The sequence below is a fragment of the Rhinolophus hipposideros genome (assembly GCF_964194185.1).
Source record: "Rhinolophus hipposideros genome assembly, chromosome: 8".
NCBI lineage: Eukaryota > Metazoa > Chordata > Mammalia > Chiroptera > Rhinolophidae > Rhinolophus > Rhinolophus hipposideros.
In genome coordinates, this window is record NC_138054.1 from 72747907 (window position 1) to 72770865 (window position 22959).

General features: G+C 41.8%; 1 protein-coding gene across 1 annotated transcript in view; it reads left to right on the plus strand.

Annotated features, from left to right (window-relative positions):
* The window catches only part of CSMD2 (CUB and Sushi multiple domains 2), a 579318-nt gene that overhangs the window by 502265 nt on the left and 54094 nt on the right, over positions 1-22959 (plus strand). Inside the window, 7 exon segments of the mRNA XM_081055778.1 lie at positions 8953-9033; positions 9523-9636; positions 10835-11023; positions 13420-13566; positions 16196-16384; positions 20976-21161; positions 21963-22157. Of these exon segments, the coding sequence (XP_080911904.1) occupies positions 8953-9033; positions 9523-9636; positions 10835-11023; positions 13420-13566; positions 16196-16384; positions 20976-21161; positions 21963-22157 (1101 nt within the window).

The following is a 22959-nucleotide window of genomic DNA, read 5'->3' on the forward strand; positions in this document are numbered from 1 at the left end:
AACTGTTCCAGACTAAACGAGACTAAAGACACATGACAATGAAATGCAACATATGATTCTGAACTGGATCCTTTTGCTATTAAGGACTTTATTGGGACAAGTGGTAAAACTTGAATGGAATGTGAGGATAAGATGGTAGCAGCCCATGAGTGTTAATTTCCTGCTTTTGATGGATGTGTGTTGTAGTTATGTGGGAGAATGTGCTTGCTTATAGGAGACACACACTAAAATATTCTGTGGTTATGGGGTATTATGTTGGCAACTTACTTTCAACTGGTTCATGAAAAAAGTTTGTTGTACTATACTTCCATCTTTTCTTATAGCTTTGTGATTGCTCAAAATAATTTTAAAAGGATTGAAAGAAAATGCAGTGCCCCAATTTAAATTGGCATAAGAAACAGCAAAGAGCAGAACCAATACCATAGAAAAGCAATCCAGAGATGTGAAGGACAAGCCTGAAAAACTCAAGACAAAGACAGAAAAGGGCAGACTTGAAAATGATGGGGGAGAAGATGGTTAATAAAGAGATCCAGTGAAGAAAGAACAAACGTACTGAGAAAAGCCATTTATGGAGAAAAGAACCAGAAGGTTGAAATAGAACTTTCTTATGAAATGAAGAAAAACCTGTGCGTAAACAAAAGACATATTGTGAAAAAGAAAAAAGAAAAAAATCCTCTGCATATAGAATAAAAGAACTTACTGTATACCAGGAGACTTTTTTTTTTAAAGCCTGACAAATTTTCAAATTATAAGGATGAAGGGTAGAGAAAATCTACTAGAATCCAGGCTGAAAAAGTTAGCTACAAGGAGCCAAAAGCAAAAGTTCTCAGACTAATTATTTTTGGTATTTGAGTCCAGAAAATAAAGGAAGCATTTTTATAGATGTTTAAGGAAAAGCTAGTTGGGAACTTCACATGTGAAGGCAAGAGACAGTCATTTGCCGATATCCAAGAGCTTAAAATTAGTGTCACCTATACTCTCAATTTGAATTGTTTCTCAAGGATGTAACTGCCTGAGGGATGAGTGACTAACTCAATATAAAGAAAATACATAAAAGACAAGATAAAAATGGGAAGCATTGACTACCTAATCACAGATTTAAGTCTAATAATAATTGAAAATATAGATTCAAAACAGAATGCAAATACAGTAATTCTTAAAAGGTTAAAAATAATAATTTTATATTAACAAATGCCCAAGTTGTTAGAAGGATAGGAGAAAGGGAATATTCTTGTGTTTCATTGGGAATCAATGATCAATAGATATTGGATTATTGACTTTGATAGTCAGAAAAATAAGAGTTCCAATATGTAAATCTTCATCAAACTGGTTGTCACCTTTCATCCACCCTGCCCTAGTGATTCCCTGAGACCACACCCCACCCAACTTTTGGGCACACCCAAACTGCTTCCAGTGGCTTATCTATACAACCAGTCTTAGCTCATGCTGTGGACTTTCCTGAAATCTCTCAAAGGTTCACAAAACCCAGACAAGCATCATCTGGCTTTGGCATGTCTCCTACCTCTGGCTGAGCAGATTTAAGCCCAGCACTAGCAACAGCCGGCCTCAGTTTACAGATTGGCCTCTCAAGACACCTCCAAGCCCAGCACAGTGCCAGCCACCTGCAGATTGCTTTGTGGCAAGGCAGGGCAAAGGCTGAGGCTAAACTTGGCCTGCAGCATATTCCCTTGCAGGAGGCCCCAGGGTGGCATGCCCAGTGGCCAGCTTCAGACCCAAGACAGAGCATCACACGGCTGCTTCCAAGGATGATACACCGAAAAGGCAGACTGGGCAGGCACCAGAGCCCTGCTAAAGCAAACTCTGCTCTGTAGGGTCAGCCCTTGCACCACAGCTCTTCCACTGTAATCATGGCAAGTCTTCAGGACGAATCAGCCCAATGGTGAATCACTCCCACTGACATGCACACAGCAACCAAGGCTCAACTACAAGAGGAGGGCACACATAACCCATACAAGGGGCACACCTGGAGCACCCAACTCAGGTGACCAGGTAGACTGCAACACTGGGTCCCACAGGACACCCTACATAAGGCCACTCTACTAACACTAGGAGACATAGCAGATCTACCTAATACATAGAAACAAACACATGGAGGCAGCCAAAATGGGGAGACAGAAGTACAAATTGGTTGTTACACAGTAGTTATGAGGACGTAGTGTATAACATAAGGAATATACTCAATAGTATTGTAATAACTATGTATGGTGTCAGATGGGAAGATGCTAGATGTATCAGGGTGATAGATGGGACGGGACTGGGGGTTAGGGTGAAAAAGGTGAAGGGATTAAAAGGTACAAATTGACAGTTACAAAATAGTCAAGGAGATGTAAAGTAAAGCATAGAAAATATAATCAATGATATGGTAATAACCATGTATAGTGCCAACTGGGTACTAGACTAGTAAGGGGATCACTTCTTAAATTACGTAAATGTCCAACCACTATTCTGTACACCTAAAATTAATATAAAATAATATTGAATGTCAAAATAAATAAAGTGAAAAAAAACATTCACATAGAACACAATTCATTGATTAATGAAAATGTTTATTTTGTATTATAACGTAAACAAAAGCAATTGATTTTGGGAGTTCAGATGATGGTATAACCAAAGGATGTAGTAATTCTGGACTACTAACCTAGACTGCATCCATCCCACCTTGTGAGGTTCTTGAGAGAGATAAAAGGAACCAAAAAAAAAAAACCCATTTTAATATTATCTGGGCTTGGACCGCAAACCCAAATGCAGAGCCCTGAGTCATCTGGTGAATGGAACTGAACCGTGTGAAGTGAATCACACTTTTTTTCCCCTAAATTAATTTGGCTTTAAAAGCTTCAAATGAGAGGCCAATCCAGCACAGCCATCAGCATGAGAAAACATATCCAGAAAGAGTCTAAATACAATATTCTTTCTTACACTGGTCTGCACTGGTTATTGTTGAACTGACTGCTACCTGATGTAAAGCAGTGAGCCCTCCCCACTAATTAGCATGTTAACATACTCGAGTCTGGCTCAGCTGTACCAGTACCTCACCCCCAAGGGGAGTAAGGAGGATAGGGACAAAATGAAACAGAGGAGTCTTAAAAGTCTCCTGCCCTGGAGTTCTGCAGCAATAACGTGGTAGATCCAGTGTGTGTTTGGGGGAAGGGAGGTTGTCTATAAAAGATTAAAGGTTTTACACCAAAATGCTAACTGGTTATGCCCAGGTAGTGGGATTTGGGGAGTTTTTGTTTTATTGCTTTTCAGTATTTCACCAGCTTTCTCACTGAGCAAAATTTATAATTTTTTTAAAGTGTAACTTTTAAAATATAATGGGAAATCACCTGATTAAACTAGTAACCACAAAATATAAAATATCCAGGCTGTATTTAGGTGGAGATTTCATTTTATTGATTTTTTTTCTGGAAAAGTTAAATATGTCTTTGGAGTTTTTAGAAGGTATGTTTTAAAGGTAAACATGAGGCTGAGAATGGAAGGTATCAAATTTTTAAATAGCTCTATAAAGCAAATCATTGAAAATGTCACCCCAATAAACTTTAATTAAAAAAAGAAAAGAAAATAGACTAAATAAAAATGTAATAATTCTACAAATCAAGAGTGCCATAAGTAAATATAAACAAATGAGAAATTGGATATATTTAAGAGGCAAAAGTCAGTCTTTTTTTTAAAGTTTATTGGGGTGACAATTGTTAGTAAAGTTACATAGATTTCAGGTGTACAATTCTGTATTACATCATCTATAAATCACATTGTGTGTTCACCACCCAGAGTCAGTTCTCCTTCCATCACCATATATTTGATCCCCTTTACCCTCATCTAATGTCTGTGTCTATGAGTTTTTGTTTCTCGTTTGTTTGTCTTGTTCTTTTGTTGTTTAGTGAAATCATGTGGTTCTCTGCTTTTTCAATCTGACTTATTTCACTTAGCATTATAATCTCAAGATCCATCCTCTCTCCCCAATCTTAAATATACATAGAGTCCTTCAAATTTGTAAGAAAAATAGGAGCAAAGGACATGAATAGAGTTTTAAAAGGAAATGCAGATATTCATTAACATATGAAAAATGTTTAACCTAACTGGTTAACAAATGCCAACTAAAAGAAAAGAAATTCTGTTCTTTTGATTGTTTATCAAGTTGACATAGATTAAGATTGATGACTGTGTCCCCCAATGGGCTCTAAATTTAGTGAGGGCAAGACTATGTCCAGTTCCTCTTCCATCCTCAGCAGCTAACACAGTGCCTGACTTAGAGTAATTTTCAATAAATGATCATTAAATGAATAAGATGAAAGAAAAATGATAGCAATTTTGATGGGGATTGCATTAAATCTGTATATTGCTTTGGGTAATATGGCTATTTTAACTATGTTGATTCTTCCAATCCATGAACATGGAATATCGTTCCATTTCTTTGTGTCTACTTCAGTTTCTTTTAAGACTGTCTTACCGTGTTCAGTGTATAGGTTCCTTCATACCCTTTGTTAAGTTTATTCCTAGGTATTTTATGCTTTTTGTTGCAAATGCAAAAGGAGTTATTTTTTCTTTTTTTTTCTGAAATTTTATTGTTAGTGTATAGGGAACACAATGGATTTTTATACATTGATTTTGTATCCTGAAACTTTACTGTATTGGTTGATTGTTTCTTATAGTTTTTTGTTGGAGTGTTTAGACTTTTCTATATAAAGGATCATGTCATTTGCAAAAACTTTGACAATTTTACTTTTTTATTCCCAATTTGGAAACTTTTCATGTCTTTCTCTTGCCTGATTGCTCTGGCGAGGACTTCCAGGGTTATATTAAATAACAGTGTTGAGAGTGGGCATCTTTGTCTCATTCTTGATCTTAGAGAAAGAACTTTGTTTGTCACCATTGAGTACGATATGTTAGCTGAGGGTTTGTCGTATATGGCCTTTATTATGTTAAGGTACTTTCCTTCTATACACATTTTACTGAGTGTTTTAATCATAATAGATGTTGTATCTTGTCGAATGTTTGAGAAAAAAGAACAAAGTGGGAGGTATCACACTCCCTGACTTCAAAATATACTACAAAACAACAATAACCAAAATAGCATGGTATTGACAGAAAAACAGACACATAGACAATGGAACACAATTAAGATCCCAGAAATAAACCCACATATGTACAGGCAAATAATTTCGACAAAGGAGTAAAAAATATACAGTAGAGAAAAGAAAGCCTCTTCAATAAATGGTGTGGGGAAAATTGGAAAGCCACACGTTAAAAAAAAAAAAAAAGTGAAACTAAACTGCTATATCTCACCATACACAAAAATTAACTCAAAATTGATCAAAGACCTAAATATAAGACTTGATACAATAAAATATCGACGAAAACTTAAGTACTAAACTTATAGACCTTGGTCTTAGAGAGAATTTTATGAATTTGACCTCAAAGCCAAGAGAAGTAAAAGCAAAAATAAATGAATGAATGGGACTATATCAAACTAAAAAGCTTCTGCACAACAAAAGAAGCCATCCACAAAACTAAAAGGCAACCAAACGAATGGGAGAATATATTTGTAAACAGCGCCTCCGATAAGGGGTTAATATCCAAAATATATAAGGGACTCATACAACTCAACAACAAAAAAACAAACAATCCAATTAAAAAATAGGCAAAGGACCTAACAGACACTTCTCCCGAGAGACACTGTCTCCCAAGAAGACATACAAATTACCAACAGATATATGAAAAGATTCTAAACTTCACTAGCTATTAGGAAAATGCAAATCAAAACCACAGTGAAATACCACCTCTCTCCTGTTAGAATGACTATTATCAACAAGACAAGTAATAACAAGTTATGGAGAGGCTGTGGAGAAAAAACAAGCCTCATACACTGCTGATGGGAATGTGAATTGTTGCAGTCACTATGGAAAACAGTATGGAGAGTCCTCAAAAAATTAAAAATACAGTTACCATGTGACCCAGCAGTCCTTCTTCTGGGTTCTACCAGAAAAATTTGAAAACATTTATTCATGAAGATATACGTACCCCTATATTCAGCGTTGCAGCATTAGGCACAGTGGCCAAGACATGGAAACAACCAAAGTGTCCTTCAACAGATGATTGGATAACAAAGATGTGATACGTATATACAAAGGAATACTACTCAGCCATAAGAAAAGATGAAATACTGCCATTTGTGACAACATGCGAAATAAGTCAGACGGAAAAAGTCAAGAGCCACATGATTTCACTCATATGAGGGAAATAAAAATGAAAGCAACAAACGAACAAGACAAACAAACCAACGAAAACTCAGAGACAGAGACAAAAATATGGTGATTACCGGAGGGAAAGAGAGTCAACTATATGGTGACAGAAGGAGATTTGACTTTGGGTGGTGAACACACAATGCAATATATAGATGATGTATTATAGAATTATACACTTGAAACCTATATAATTTTATTAAACAATGTCACTCCAATAAATTTAATAAAATTTTTAAAAGGAGTGGGGGAAGAAGAAGGATAGTGCCCAATGTTGGAGAAACTGATGCTCTGTTGCTGGTGTCTTTTGAAGCAATTTTCCTGAACAGAAAAATGGAAGCATGCATCCAATGCAGTCATGGTTCTCCCTGGTTTATGTTAAAGTTAAACCTGCTTGGTTACCCCAAGGGTGCCTCTTGGTTTTAATATCCATACTTCATAAAGCTTACGTATCTTTCAATATGTTTTTCTCCTGGCACGTTTGTAGAAAAAAATTAAAGTTAAATCCTCTAAACATAATACAACAGTTTAAATAAAACTATATGCAGACAACGTCCTGAGTTACATTCCAACTACAGTCAGTAAAATGGTACAATCCCTTGTAACTACCTGGAATGTGTGTCCCAGATGCGGCTGGCTCTGCCAGTTATCACAGACCATGTTCTCTGTGAGCTGTACTCTACCACCTATAACTGTCCTGCGCACCATCCCATTGTCTTTCCTCTGTAGCCCTTGTTTCTGCCTATGGCTTTGCAGTGTCTCCAGCCGAATAGGTTCACATGGTGCTCTTGGTTCTGGTACAGTTTGCAAAGTGTGTGTGTTACAGTGCGTAGAACTGCTGTTTTGTTACAACTGTATTAATTGTTGGGTGATCGTGAAGTGGTGTTTGCAGTATATGATTCCTAGCATGAAGGTTTGTTGCATATATACAGAGGGTGCCAAAAAAATGTATACACATTTTAAGAAAGGAAAAGACGGTATTAAAATTGTAATACTCAAAATATACCGATAACGAAAGATGAACACAGGTCACGTTCGACTTCTGCAATTACAAGAGGTGCTCAAAGTGGTTACCATCAGTGTAATTTTAATACACTTTCTTCCTTTCTTAAAATCTGTATACATTTTTTGGCACCCTGTGTGTGTGTGTGTGTAAATGTATACACATATATGTATGTATATATATACACACACATACAAATACACATATACATATATGCATTTATATATATATGTGTGTGTGTATATATATATATATATATATATATGTATGTATTTTATTGTTTTAAAAACTTTTTGGGTTATACATTATAATTTTTTTCCCATTCAAAATAATTGGAAGTAGGCTCCTACTTAGCATCTTTACAGAGAATGTCTGATTTCCAGGAATGGATTACTGACATTCAGTAGGAGATGCCTATACTTTTAAAAGTTCATACACTTTAATCATTCCTCATTTAAAAAAAGAAAAGACCGTCATGAAAGATGTATAAATAGTAGGATGTTCAATGCTGCTTTATTTTACATAGCAAAACTTTAGAAACCTAAGTAGTTAACAATATCGTGTTTGTTATATAAATTATAGTAGATTGTATAATTATATCCTATAGTCATTTTAATCATGTTTTTGAAGAAATTTAATTGCATGGAGAAATTCTTGCAATATAACAGTAAGTACACAAGAATCAACAAAAAATATAAAACATGATGCAACTTTTGTGAGAGAAAACATTTATATGTGCAGAGAATAAATACTCTAAGAACTTACAGGAGAGTGTTAGTGGTTATTTCTAAGAGGGCTATGGATGAGTTTTATTTTCCTGCTGCTGTTTTCTTAGAAAATATCATATTTTCTTTAATGACAGTGTATTATATTTGTCATTTTTTAAAGGAAGAATGCTATTTTTAAAAAAACATAGCAGGGATTGAGGGGACTTTGAAAATGATAATAATAATGACAGCAAGCACAGCTCACACTTATGTAGCACTTAGCCACGTGCCAGGTAATGAATGAAAACCAAGTTATGAGTCCACACAAAAATTTCCCTCACACCATCCACACGCAATTTAGTCTCTGCCCAGAGGATGATTTCCAGTTTAGAAAATCCACTGAAACCAGAAGTGTTTAGGCGAAAGTCAGGAGGTAAACAAGCTGAGTTCAGCGGGCACTCACACAGGCCACACACAATATTTAGATGCCGAGTAGTGCAAACAATACGGGATTTGAGAGCCTGTCTGTGCCACTTACTTCCTGTGTGGTCGGGAAGTAACTGAACCCTTCTGAATCTCAGCTTCCTCATAAGTGCAGGAAGAACACCTCGCAGGGGGATCAGCTATTGTGAGAATTCAAGGTGGCAGCGTGTGAAAGTGCCTGACACATAGTAGGTGCTCAGTAAAATTGTGTCTCCCCTTCTCTTCACTGCTGGTGACTGTCACTGCCTTCTTAGATTCTCTCTCCTTTATTGTTAGTCTTAATATATGGTTCCTGGTTTTTGCATTAATAAACAAGGATGACAGCAGATAAGCAAAGTAGTCCTTGGTTAAACTTGCTCTGTGTACAGATAAATACTCATTAATATCTGCTCTGTAAATGAATGAAGAGTCAGAAAGTGAAGCACTGAGCAATGAATGACTAACTACATGCCCCAAGAAGGATGTTCTCAAACTGACTTACCTGTTTTTGTCTTTTCAGCTTATCCACTCACCAAATGCCCTCCTCCCACCATCCTCCCCAATGCTGAAGTCGTCACAGAGAATGAAGAATTCAACATAGGTACCACATCCCAAGCCAGCAGCAGGGGGCTGGCCAGGAGGGGCCAGGTAGAGGTAGGGGCTAGCCAGCGGGGCTCACCTCTCCCTCCCATCCATGGAGGAGAGAAACGATAGGCCCAGTGCAAGAGGGTTGGTATTATGCCAGCTACACTCACTCTTCCTTCTTGCCATAACTGGGCAGAGGAGCTAGGAAAGTCGCCTTCTTCTGTGATTCAAGTCAGTATGTTTTTGAGAAATAAACCCATGCAAGACATGATAAAAAGTTCCTGGAATGGGAAAACGTTCTTAGGCTCAGCAAAGCTGGTCTATAAAAGGGGAGCAGCAGTTGTCTGGGTCATTGGATTGGAGTGGAGCTCATTATTTAAATCTGAACAGAACACAACCTGCCACTAATCGTCTCGCCTGGAAGTGGGTTTGCTGGGCTAAGGGGTACTAACCAGCCCTGCCCAGGCCTCTCTGGGGAATCCCCATGTTGGTCTCTCTTTGACAGGTGACATCGTACGCTACAGGTGTCTCCCTGGCTTTACCTTGGTAGGGAATGAAATCCTGACCTGCAAGCTTGGAACTTACCTGCAGTTTGAAGGCCCACCCCCAATATGCGAAGGTAATTGCACTGAGCCATGCCTTCATGGGTCTGGAGTTCCCCCCAAACAGCCCTCTCTACATTCCCAGTCCCTGGCCAGGAAGGACAAGGTCACATGGTGAATATTTGTTTGCATGAATGAGTGCAGGATTGCTCTAGATAGGTTCTCTGCCCTGCTCCTACATCCAAGCCTGGGAATTAGCCCTAGTGGCCACGTTCATTTCTGTCTTCCATTTTTCTAACTGACATTCCCTGGAAGTGACGTACTGATTATTCGAAGGAAGGTGTTCTGGGACCTCGGGATAGGGGTGGTCGCAACACACCCACCTTTCCCTACTGGACGGTAAATGAGCTCGAGGTCCTGTGTGCGGAACCAGGGAACTGAGAGACCACAGCTGTCTTCACTCCAGGGTGATGCCTTCCTTGGCAGAAGATGACTTCGCTTCACCAGTGTATCCCAACTAAGACCAAAAACAGTACTCTCTTCTCAGGAGGCGTCTGACCTGGGGCAAGATATCTACCTGTCCTGTGTCTCAGTTTTCTCATCTGTCAACTAAGGATGATGATATTGCTTATGCCATAAGCTTATTGTGAGGAATTAAGTGCGTTAATCATGTAGCTCTTAGTTAATGATGTAACACTTTAGAACTATGCCTGGCACGTCGTAACTGTTCAGCGATGGCTATTTTTATTGTTACTGGCCCAACTACTGCTTCTAACACTATTGCTCCCAACAAATATTTAACAGTCTATGGAGGAACAGGTCAGATTCTCCCCCACCTCTTGAAAAGCAGGAGTGGAGAGAATCTGCAATGTGGATTCCTAGTGGAGAAGAGAGAAGCCACAAGCCCCAGAATTAGGCTGCCCCAATACTGAATTGAGAAATTCAGTAACTGTTTATTTCAGTTGAGCAGATCCGCCCATCACCAAAAAAAACCAGCCCCCAAAAAAATGAACTTTAGCCTGCATTCGGCTCCAGAAACTCCTTGATTTGCTCCAACTGGCCAGGCCTGAGTCTCAGCAATATGGTGACATTGACACAGAATCTGAAGTCACTTCCTGCCCTGGAGGAGTATGATGAATGTTGGGGTTGGGGTCTTTTTGAATGCGCAAATACTGACTTTCCAATGGTTGTCTTTTGTACCACAGAAAAGCACAGGTTTGGGGCCTAGTTCCTTCTCCATCCCATGTACCTGGTATTTCTCTCTCTTTCTCCAAGTGCACTGCCCAACGAATGAGCTTCTGACAGACTCCACAGGTGTGATCCTGAGTCAAAGCTACCCAGGAAGCTATCCCCAGTTCCAGACCTGCTCTTGGCTGGTGAGAGTAGAGCCCGAATATAACATCTCCCTCACAGTGGAGTACTTTCTCAGTGAGAAGCAGTATGATGAGTTTGAGATCTTTGATGGTAAGTCATACTCTGTATCATTCCCTTCTGCTTAGGAACCACAGGGGTCTATGCTTCAACCTACCAATTAGAGCTTTCCAGAGGCTCCACATGTCTTCCTTACCACAGAAACCCCAATACCATGGAAGCTAATGGGTAGTATGGCCCAAGCAGCAGGGCTGCTCTTACTGCAGCCTGGGCCCGTACAGAACTCTTTCTTCCTCTAACTCCCACCCAGAGCTAGCACTCTGAATGTCAACCAATGAATGGGTCATACGAGTACCCCCTAGGGAGTCCACAAACATCATGCTTCCTTCTTGGTCGTAGGAGGAAAAAGGTGCAAGAACTTGCTCTTTAATTTGAAGGAAATGTCTCAGCATGCCCCAGACCCCTGGACCCTAAAAATGTCACCTGAATCTCTGTAGGATTGCTCTCTTACCGTCTAGAGTATATGTGTCTTGCAAAAGCATCTGCACTAATTGTCCCTTCTGGCTCTTCAGATACAATTAATACAATGTCATCAATATAGAGAACCAGTGTGTTCTATGCTATAGAATGTCCAGATGGCCTACATCTCTCCATAGTCTATAATGGCAGAGAGCAGAATTAACATAGCTCTGAGGCAAAACCATAAATGTATACTCTCATCCATCTCATGTGAATGAAAATTGCTTATGTTCCTCTCTTCTGACCAGTATGGCAAAGAAAGCAGTGCTTGATCAGTAACTACATCCCATGTAACTGAGGCTGTGTTAATCTGCTCTAATGAACAGACTACATCTGGTACCTCAACTCTGGTAGCTTAACTGCTGGGTTAAGTTTGTACTGGGAGGGGGACATGGGCCGGGACTCCATTTACTACCAATCCCAGCCCTCAGACAGCCCCGTTCTAATAAAGGAGCCATGATAGTGCTTTGGGTCCCCAGATATCAGCATCAATTCACACTCTATCCAAAAGACTTCGAACTATCTGGACATTCCTTTTTCTCCAATATTCAGCTAGCTGAGTAAATAGTGGTAGGCCTTCTGCAGGAAGGATTGCAGGAACCACTGCTATACAATTGATGTTGTTTTGTAGGGTCCTTTTTCACGGGCACCCAGCCTCTCGTTCAGCCAAAGTGTTTTGGAGTAAGAAATGAAACCTGGATTATGTCCACATTGGGCAAGGGATTGTAACTTTCCACTGGCGTTAGCTTTCCTCACCCTTTTGGTTATATATTCTGACCTGTTTTGTTCCTATATTCATATTTTTTGGCTGCCCATCCATCTTGCCGTTAGGAGTACATTGTTCTGTGAGCCATCTCCATAGATCCTGCAGGTCAGGCCCTCCCAGCTGCCGTTCCACCCTTGCTGTATATTTTGGTAATTATGCCAACCTCCCTTCTGACTGCTAGGTGCTTCCATCTGGCCTCTATATTCTAATGTCTTCTCATCCCCATCAGTACTCGGAAGCCAGGTTCTGTGGTGACATCTCCCATCAGTTGAGGACAGCCATTTCTCAGCTTGTTGGTGATGCTGGCTCTCACCTCTCACCAGTGTGTTCCTTGTCGCTTTTGGAACTGGCATGTCCTGAGGGACATGGGCAGCTAGTGGGCGTTCTGGTCTCACATGGCAGACCTATCCTAGCATGCCCCTTCCCTGAGCTTCTTGATCACTTCCTTCATAGTTTGTCACAGCCATTCTGATGGCTCTGCTTTGTTTCATGGAGTCTGTTACTTTTGCCAAGCTTCTAAGAGCTGCCTCAACAGCATATTAGAACCATCACCCAGGGCTTTTTCCAGGTTGATAAATCCTGTGTTTTGGATTGTCGAGTTTTAGATTCCGCCTCCCCTGAACCAACCCCCTCAGGATGCACTCCCAGGCATTAAAGGTAGGAAAAAAGAAGAGGGAGGCCTTTCTGGAAGAGCCTTGGAAAGGAATGTTGGGGAGCTCCGTTATTTATGACATTAAGACCTGATGTTTTCTTCTAGCTTTATTGTTATATATTCATTAATAAACATTTTCCTATATGGAAGGTACTAACTGTTTTTAGTATGCACAAGAGAAGCAGGGTGGCAAGGTGGAAGAAGTTCCCAGGTTGAAACCAACTCTTCCATTAACTAACTGTTTGTTTGACTTCGGGAAGACTCAACATGGCAGATAGATTTCATCTCAACCACCAACTCCTGTGGGTTGGCAGTCACTTCATGGAGCACCGCTTTAGGGCTCAGAAGGAACGAGCACCTAGAGCGGTGCGTGTGGGTGCAGAGAGAGGAGTGGAAGGACAAAGGCGTGTGCTGAGTCTGACCAAGTCAGCCCACCATTCCCAGCCTTCGTGACTTCACTTAAGGAGGGGAAATTGGAGGTGTGTACAGGAAAGGGTTCCAGTCTAATGTCTTTGACAGTGTGTAATCCTGTGTCCTACACTCTTATCCCAGGTCCCTCAGGACAAAGTCCTCTGCTGAAAGCCCTCAGTGGGAATTACTCAGCTCCCCTGATTGTCACCAGCACAAGCAACTCTGTGTACCTGCGCTGGTCGTCTGACCATGCCTATAATCGGAAGGGCTTTAAGATTCGGTATTCAGGTGAGTAAAACATAAAGATTCATGAGAAGGGCCAAAGCCCAGGAGCCCCTTAAGTTTATCACCCCAAACACCCAAATAACCATGGGTCACATCCTCATCAATGGCAGAGCTCCTCCATGGGGACTGGCCAGCCTTCTCCTCCTCTAAGTCTCTCTGACCTATAGCTGCACAAGGATCCTTGACATTTTCCTGCCTCCCATTTTTATACTTTCTCCCTCGCTTTTAGCCTCTTCCTTCTCTTCTGCTTATACTGCCAACCTGTGTCTTTTGGATAAGTTTATTACATATGATCTAATAATGGCAAGATGACCCTATCCTCACCCCTGTTGAAATGTTAATAAAAGTTAAACACCCTAAGACATGGGTCTGCAGTTGGCAAATGTTAACCAGGCAGCCCAGAAATGGGCTATGGTTAAGTCCTCTCTTCTGTTCTGCAAGCTGAGAACAGGGCAACAGTCTACAAACAGTCTACAAAGAGCAGAGAAATATCCCTGGAAATGCAATGAGACAAAGAAAACCGAATTAATCTGAACCCCCATCACGGAGATTATTGTCTGTAGTTGGAAAGAAAACTTGATAAGCTGCTGGATCCCCCTTTGAAGGGGAATGTACCTAGTGAGTTGCTGGCTGGGCTCTGCAAGCTTGGAGGCAGAGATGAAATAGGACCATGAAATAGGACCGTGTACCAGGTCCCCTTCAGCACCCTTTCCCCTGGTGGCATTTGACCTGCATTCCAAGCAAATGTTGGACAAAGTTTTAAAGAATATGGGTTAGAAAGGATGTCAACTTACAGCCAGCCTGAGTTTCCACGTGTCCATCTCTTCATGGGCCACCTACTGGGAAGATTAGCCCTAACTTAGTGGGCCAGTTGAAGTTTTAAAGAACTCTTAGGTATGGCTTCAGGAAAGAGCCAACCAGAAGAAGCTGAGGAGAGCTGGAGAGGAGAAGGGTCTTTACCCTCAGAGTCCATTTCCTCTGCAAGATCAACCCAAAATTCCTTTCCCCCAGGCACACAAAAGAGGGGGTGGCTCTGCAGCCCCCCAGGGTCAGGGATCAGCTCTGTCACCAACAAACTGAGTGATTATTAGACAAGGCCCTTAACTTCTCTAGGCCTCAGTTTCCTCATGATGAAAAAAAAACCTTAAGGTACCTCTCAGGGAAATTCAAGCTGAGTTCCTGGCAGCTGCTCGTGCAAAAGGGAAATAGAGCTGTTGAGCAGCATTTCATTATGCTGGTTGCTAAACTGGGAACTACAAGCCATTAAGGCGTTGCCCTTTCCTTGATGTTTTTGAAGCCGAACCACATGTTTGGGGGTAATGAGTCAGTTGTAATTACAATACATATGCCAAGTAGAAAGTGAATTAATTACATGGCGAAACAATTAGTACTTAATTAAAATACCGTAGACGCGTGTAATTTGCAAATGCCTCTATCACTGTGATTAAGTATATTTTATAACTGAGAGTCTTGTTCGTGGCCGAGACAGACACGGAAATATAATATTCACAGGACACAGGTGGCAAAGCAAGGAAACACATCTGGCTTGGGAGGGGGATATTGAAAACACGAACTTCACCCACAAAGCTATGTGATCATCAAGTAGAAGCCAGAGGACCTCACAGTTGGAGGAGGCAATAAGAGCCTGGTACCCTCATTCTCCCTGAACCCATGCCTGTCTAGGAGACCCAGCGTGGACGTGCAGGACAATCGGGGGCATGCTCTGCCTGTTCCTTTGCTCTCCCTCTTTCTCAGACTCACAGAACTTCCCTGAGGTTCCCTTGGCAGGAGTTTCTATTGCAAGTTCTCTGAGGCTTGGACTTTTATCTGTTTCTTCATTGTTGTGTTCCCAGCCTTAGAACAACACCAGGCACATAATAGACACTCAATGCCTATTTGTTGAATGAGTGAATGAGATAAGTGGAAGTAGTACATTGAGGGGGAATTAGGACTGTGGATTTTGTGTCCTGGATTGCCACAGTTCCCTCTCCCTCCACCCCCACCTCCCTACATGACAGAAAGAAGGAGGAGGACCATTTATTAGGCACTGAGTGCCCTGGCCCGGGCTGGGAGCTTTACAAACACAATCCCATTTAAATGGTCCAAAAACCTATGAAGTGAGTATTACCAATCCCAGTAGACAGGTGAGGAAAGCAGAGTCGAAAGAGCTTCAGGAATTTGTCCCAAGTCACAGACCTGAAAATGTCAGAAACCAGACTTGAGTGCAGCCCTGACTGACTCCAGAGTGATTCCCCTGCAGTCACACCCTTCTAGCACCATCCCCATTGGGATCCATTGGGAACTGACAGGGTTCGAGAGCCCGAACTGAGCTGCGTAACTAGTGCTGCCTCCAGGCTGCAAAGGGGACCCAGTGCTTCAAGCTTTTTCCTCTTCTTTTCTTTGGCTTTACTAAACTGATTGGCCACTTTTCAATGTCAACCATTCATCGCTTCTCGGCCTTTTGGCTAAGATCAAGTGCAATGTCAACCACTCAGACCTTCCTAAAGAGCAGTGGACCTGGAGGCTGCGAAGACCAGGAAATGGGGGGGAGAGTAGGGGGCGGGACATGCAGGAAGGAGCATGTCTGTCCTCCTACCTGTGCGTGATTCCCTGATCTCCTCTTGTTGTTCAGCCCCCTACTGCAGCCTGCCCAGGGCTCCACTCCATGGCTTCCTTATGGGCCAGACCAGCACCCAGCCCGGAGGTTCTATCCACTTTGGCTGCAACTCCGGCTACCGCTTGGTGGGACACAGCATGGCCATTTGTACCCGGCACCCCCAGGGCTACCACCTGTGGAGTGAGGCCATTCCTCTCTGTCAAGGTGAGAAGCAGGTCGGAAGGGGATAACAGGGGCTCGGAACCTACTCACATCTTGGGTTTGTCCGAAGACCAATCATTTCTAAATGTGGGTTTCATCACCGATCATTACTTCATTCTTTCAGGAGGTGTATATTGAGGAGCCACACTACTCCCAGCCCTGGGGATATACATAGGCATGAAACACAGTCCCAGTGTTGTCAGAGCAATGAGGGACATGGGTATTAGCCACATAAATGCAAAATGACAGAGGAAGGAAGTGCTGTCTGAGGAGTATAAACAGTGTTGTGGGAGCCCAGTGGTAACAAGGACCCTACCTACTTCCTCTGGGCAGATCGCGAGGGCTTCCAGAAGAAGCGTGCTTGGGCCTGGGCTCATAGAACAAGAAGAGTCCGGGACCAGGCATTGACAAGGCAAACATTCTAGGCAGCAGCAAGAGCATGTGTAAAAGCACAAGACTGAGAGAGAATAAGACGTGCACAGCAGTTTGGGTTGGCTGGAGCACCAGGCTGGAGGAGATGAGGGGTGAGGGATCCAGGGTGGCACAGTGACCACCACGGTACTCAGTTATGCTATCAAGCCCGGGGTATATACCAGACAGTTTTGCCTTGCCTTTGATAATTTATGGGATTTTTTTCCTCAAAGGAATATAAATTCAGACTAGAAATCTGGGGGGAGAAAAAACAAAACTAGATGATACAAAAGAAAAAAATGAAAATGACCTATAATCCTATCAATTGAGGTCACCTCTTTTAACATTTCAGCACATTTCCTTTGTTTTGTTTTTCACATATTGTTTACAAAAGTGGCATCATCAGTATACAAAATTCTCGATATTAACATCTATCATGTACTTAAATATACCTCCTCATCATATTTTCAATGGTTGCGTAGCAGTATAGAAAAACTCATTTATTCAAGTCTTATCCTATTGCTGGTCATTTGAATTTCTGTATGTTTTTACTACTGTAAACAGTGCTGCTGTTAAAATTTTTATAATTCCATCATTATGAACATCCGTATTTATTTCTTAAACTAAATGACCAAGCACGAGATGTTGACTCATAACCTATGCGAAATCTACAGCTTTTGCTACTTAACGCCCTCCTGAAAGTTTATCTGCATTTCCACTGGAGGCATGTGAAAGTTATCTTTTCCTCCATGTTCTCGACATTATGTACTGCACTTAGAAAAAGGAAAGAACTTTGCAATTATATACACAAAAACAGGAAATCACATTGATATTTGATGTTTTTATTCTTTGGTCCCTAGCGTGATGCATTGCATCTTAATGACATCTGTCATCTCTGACCCTCACAACATTCTCGTCCGTGCCTGAGCTTTCTCAAAGAACAGAAACAATGTGTCATTAATATTCTGTTGGATGCTCTGAGCACAGGTCACAGAGAACTGACTGTCCATAAATGGCAAATGTCATTTGGCTTTGGTCTTCATGTCTCTAATTCTATCAACACAGACAATAAGTCTTTTTTTTTTTTTTCCGGAGCTCCAATTGGAATCCCCCCATGCCACCCATCTCTTTTATCTGTTGTCACTTCCCCAAATTAAGTTCACTCATCCTCATGTGTCTCTGTGCTTCTCCCCACCCCCACCCCAAGCTTCCCCCTGATGCCCTCCCTGTCAGCCATTCCCTCTGTGCTCTCTGGATGCCTGATTCCATGACCAACAAGCATATATCCGTGGTCACCACCCAGAGGATTCTCTTCACTTCCTCCTTCCACAGAGCCTGTGGTTCTCATCTGACAACACGGATGTTGTGGCCCTTTCAAGTGGAGGGTGTTAATCCCCCCACTTCCCACATAACCCAAGGCCAGGAAAGGCCTGGCATTCTTCTTCTTCCCAATTGCTGCTTCCAAACCGTGACGTCTCCACTGATACATATAATAAATCCCTTTGGAGATTCTATGCCTCCTACGGCTCCCTCTCACCTTCCCTGAGACCATTCTCTCCATACGTATTCTCTTTCTCAGAGATCACATTCCACCACAAGCTTCCAATACTTTGTGATTCTATCCCCTCCTCCTACCCGCGCGAAGTGTCCCTTTTCCCTTGGGTTTGGGGAGACTGTGTTTTGACATGGAGAGCAGGAGACAGGCTTTTAGTCTGTCAAGTTTGGGAAGTTATCTGTTGTCCTCTTAATTAGCCACAAGGAAAGGACCGGAACAGGGGCAGTGAGAAGTGGCTGCTGCCCACTTTCTTAACTTGCTGTCTTCACATTGGCTCCCCATGAAAAATGTCAGGGGGGATTTAAGTATTTCTTCCCAAGGGTTCAAGGAAATGGGGCAGTCAATCGATCAGATATGACCATTTGGCTAATCTAGTGCGACTGAAGGATCTCAAGGCTTGCTATGCAGGCAGTAACATGGTATCATATTCAAATACTGCCTTATTTCTTCATTCCTTCTGTTCCTGATCCTCCTCTTTTGGTCCCACGTCCAGTCTTTGAATCTTTCTTCCATCTTGGTATCCCAACCCATCTCCCTCTATAAAGCTCATCTTTCCCCATAAAATGGAACCCTAGTCCTATGCTTCTTCTTGGTTCTGGAAATTCTAGTGACATCAAGCATCATTGTTAGCCAGTATGGATGGGATTTTGCTCAAGCTTATTCTTGCTCTGAATGAAGGAGATCTGAGCTCTAGACTAGTTACAGAGGTGGAGATGGGTGAGAGACAGCCGTTGGTACTCTGATTAATTTCTCTCTATCTGTAATTGCTCCTGAACTTCAAAGGGCAAGCATGGCTTAGAAGTATTAATGTCTTTCAAAGACCACACAGGCTACTCTTACCAAAGTAATATATATTCCTCCAATAAACATCGCATTTACCCCACTCCTTAGCAAATAATGACCCTGGCCATGTTGCTGCATACCTTTCCTGAGCTGTCACCTTGAGATTCCTTTATTCATAATCCTGAGATTGTTCTAGCATTCTTTTTATATCCCATCTTGCCCTTTCTTGGTTTTCATGCTCTTTTGATGTATAGCCTTAAGTAACTTCCTCAGAAAATGTTTATGAGAGATGAATTTTCTGAGTCTTTAAATGTCTGAAAATAGCATTATTTTTGCCCTCGTACGTGCTTGGTAGGTTGACTAGGTAAAATTCTAGGTTACAAATCATTTCCTTCAGAAACTTAAAGGCATTGTTCCATTATCTTTGAACATCCATTGTTGCTGATGGGAAGTCTGATGTCAGTCTGATTCTCACTCCTTCACAGGGATGTCATATTTTTTTCTTTATTTATTCATTTTTGGTCTCTGGGAACTTGTAGGGATTTCTATGTGTCTTTGGTCTTCTGATATTCCATGATGGTGTATCTAAGAATGGTTCTCTTTCTGTCCCTCTGGCTCCTTTTCAAGCTGGAGACTTGTGTTTCTCTTCAGCTCTGGGAAATTTTCATGTGTGATAATTCCATCCTCTCCACTCTCTCTGTTGTCTCTTTCTGGAATGCTGACCCAGTAGATGTTGGATCCTCCTGGATTCTCTGTGCCTTCAGTCATTTTGGTCTATATTCTGGGAAATTCCCTTTAGTTTTAATCTCCAGCCCTTCTATTGGATGCTTATTTGAGCAATCCTGTTTTTAATATAAAAGAGGGCTTCCTTGTTCTTTTCTGTTGTTCTTTTTTCTTTTTTTTTCTTTTTTTATTTATTTTTTTAAATTTATTGGGGTGACAATTGTTAGTGAAATTACATGGATTTCAGGTGTGTTTTTCTTTTCCAAAGCACTCTGTCCTCATTTTATAAATATATTACCTTGGTTTTCTCAAGATACTACTAATCAGAAGTTTAGAGGTTATATATCTTCAATTTCCTAAGTTAGCTCTGTTTTCCAAAGGTGGCTTTTTTTTCTATTTTTAATCTTATGTTTATGTCTTTCATGCTGCTGGTTTTCTTCAAATGCATGGTGATCTTTGATTGGTGACATTTTAAAGTAAAAGTTAGGTTGATTTTTCCAGGTAGCAGATGTGGGTTACCTTTGTCGTTATTACATACAGATAGCTTTGCCCATTTGTTCTTTCCTATGAATAAGAAGGCGAGTTGAGTGTGTTGCAGAGACGAGCAGGAAGAAGGCCAGCCTTTAGGCTGAGAGCCCATAAGTCCTAGAATTAAAAAGAGCTTTACTCTGAGATACAACCTGACACCTTAGCAGCCTGTCATCTCTCAAGGGAGTCATTGCAATTGGGGGTTCTTTTGTTGTTGTTTTTTTCTCCTCAAATGGCAAAGAAAACTCTCTCTATTTAATTTGGAGAACAGATGCCTGAATGTCTCTACACTGTATTTATGGGGAGGGATGGAGAAATGGTCTCACCCCATATACTTATTTTGGTCTGTAGCTTCTTGATCCATTTAATTCATCAACACACTTCTATCTGCATTTCATCTTCCAAAGTTTTTTTTTTGAACTCTCCTCTGTTGGTGATCCTCATATTTTCTTTTTAGTTACAAAGATTTTGCCTTTTATTAGTCTTTACTATAATTATATTAGGGTCTCAGGGAAGAGAAAAGAGAAAAAAATATGTTCTCAGAACACCATTTTGAAGCAGACATGCTCATGACATTCTTTTTCCCTTTTCTAGCTCTTTCCTGTGGGCTTCCTGAGGCTCCCAAGAATGGGATGGTATTTGGCAAAGAATACACAGTGGGAACCAAGGCTGTGTACAGCTGCAGTGAAGGCTACCACCTCCAGGCAGGTGCCGAGGACACAGCAGAGTGTCTGGAGACAGGCCAATGGAGCAACCACAATGTCCCCCCTCAGTGTGTCCGTGAGTCCTGGGGCAATAGAGGCGGGCATAAGGAGGGGCTGGGTAAGCAGCTAAAAAGTCAGTAATGAGAAAAACCATGTACGTGGAGGTTGGGGATGCAGGGAGCAGAGACAGGTGAGTGGTGTCACCTACCAACTTAGGTTCCCATTTGAAATTGCTATAAAAGCATTGTAGACCATTGTGTCCTGAGATGTTTCCATAAATCATCATAGAACCTAGGAATGACCTGTTCCACTTCTTTTTAGATGGAAAAGCTATTAGAACGTTAGCCCAAATGTCCTTTGATCACAAAACCCTAAAATGACAGAGGCATAGTTCAACTTTTAGGCCAAAGTCACAAACTGGCAGCTTAATAGGCCATATCCAGTCTGAAGATATAGAGTTTTGTTTTTCTTTTGTTTTGTTTTGTTTTGTTTCTTTGGCCTACAGTGTGCTTTATAAAAATTTTGAATTGCTTCCCAACATTAAATTCAGGAAATTTTATGTAAAAATCCACATTCCTAGCTTTTCGTGAAAAGTGAAGATCTGAACAAATAGAATTTAGTCTCATATCCAACAAGCAGCATTGACTGAGTATTACCTCCCTGTTTTTTGTTTTTTTTTTTTTTTGGAGGGAACAAATCTGCCCACCCCCCAGTTTGCCACATTCCCCACCCAGCCCACTTCATCCATTACCAAACCTTCTGGGGATTGAAGACTCTTGGATTCTTCATTACTGCATTACTGACCCCCGGCCCCCAGACTCTTGCAGTGTCTTCCAGAATTAACTGACTAAGCCATCTTGCTGCTCACTCTCCCCAGCTGTGACCTGCCCGGATATTGGCAGCATTAGTGTGGAACACGGCCGATGGAGGCTTATCTTTGAGACGCAGTACCAGTTCCAGGCCCAGCTGATGCTCATCTGTGATCCTGGTTACTACTACACTGGCCAGAGGGTCATCCGCTGTCAGGCCAATGGCAAATGGAGCCTGGGGAACTCTATGCCCACCTGCCAAAGTAAGCCCAGGAGGGTGGGCAGGTTTGGCGCAGTGCCACCTACCAGGACTGGGGAGGGGGAGACCAAGGGGATTGCCAGGGATTGCAGCATACCACGTTTGGAACATTCACCTAGAATCAGGAGCTGGGGGGATGCCTACTCCTTTAAGGAAGTTCTGAGCATCTTGTCATCTTATCAAAAAGCTGCCTTTGTCCAGGTGAGTATCCACTTATTCATTTATTCAGCATTCGTGCCAGGGATTGTGAGGTATGAAGATAAAAGGTTGTGGTTCCTGCAGCAAGGAGCAGCAGACGAATGAGGACCCAGTGAGAATGGGGTGTGATAAGACCTGTAATGGAAGTGTGTGTAGGAGGGATAGGTAGAACACAAAGGACAGGCCACCTAAGTGTGTCTTCCTCTCCTTCTCCATTGCCAGTGGTTTTTCTTTGGCTCTTCAAAGTAGTTTCGAAGTTCAGGGGCCCAGGGAAGCACCTCTGAGACAGAGGTTTATTAGGGAGTGCGCCCCGGATCATCACCTATAGAAGGGAAGGGAAGGGAAGAGAAAGAAGCAGGAAGGAGAAAATGGAGAAGCTGAGCTCTGATGCAGTAGCCAGGAAGACCTTGCCAATCGAGGGAGCTCTGAAGCTGGGATGGCCCTTCAGAATTGTGACAGTTGGGGAAACGGGTCTTCCTACCTCCACACTGACCACACACGGTGCCGGCTGCCCCTAGGAAGAGAGCACGACCATAGATGGAGGACTCTTCAACCAAGGCAATCTGAAGAGGGCTAGCAGCGGAGAGTGGTTTGCCAGCAGCGGGGGA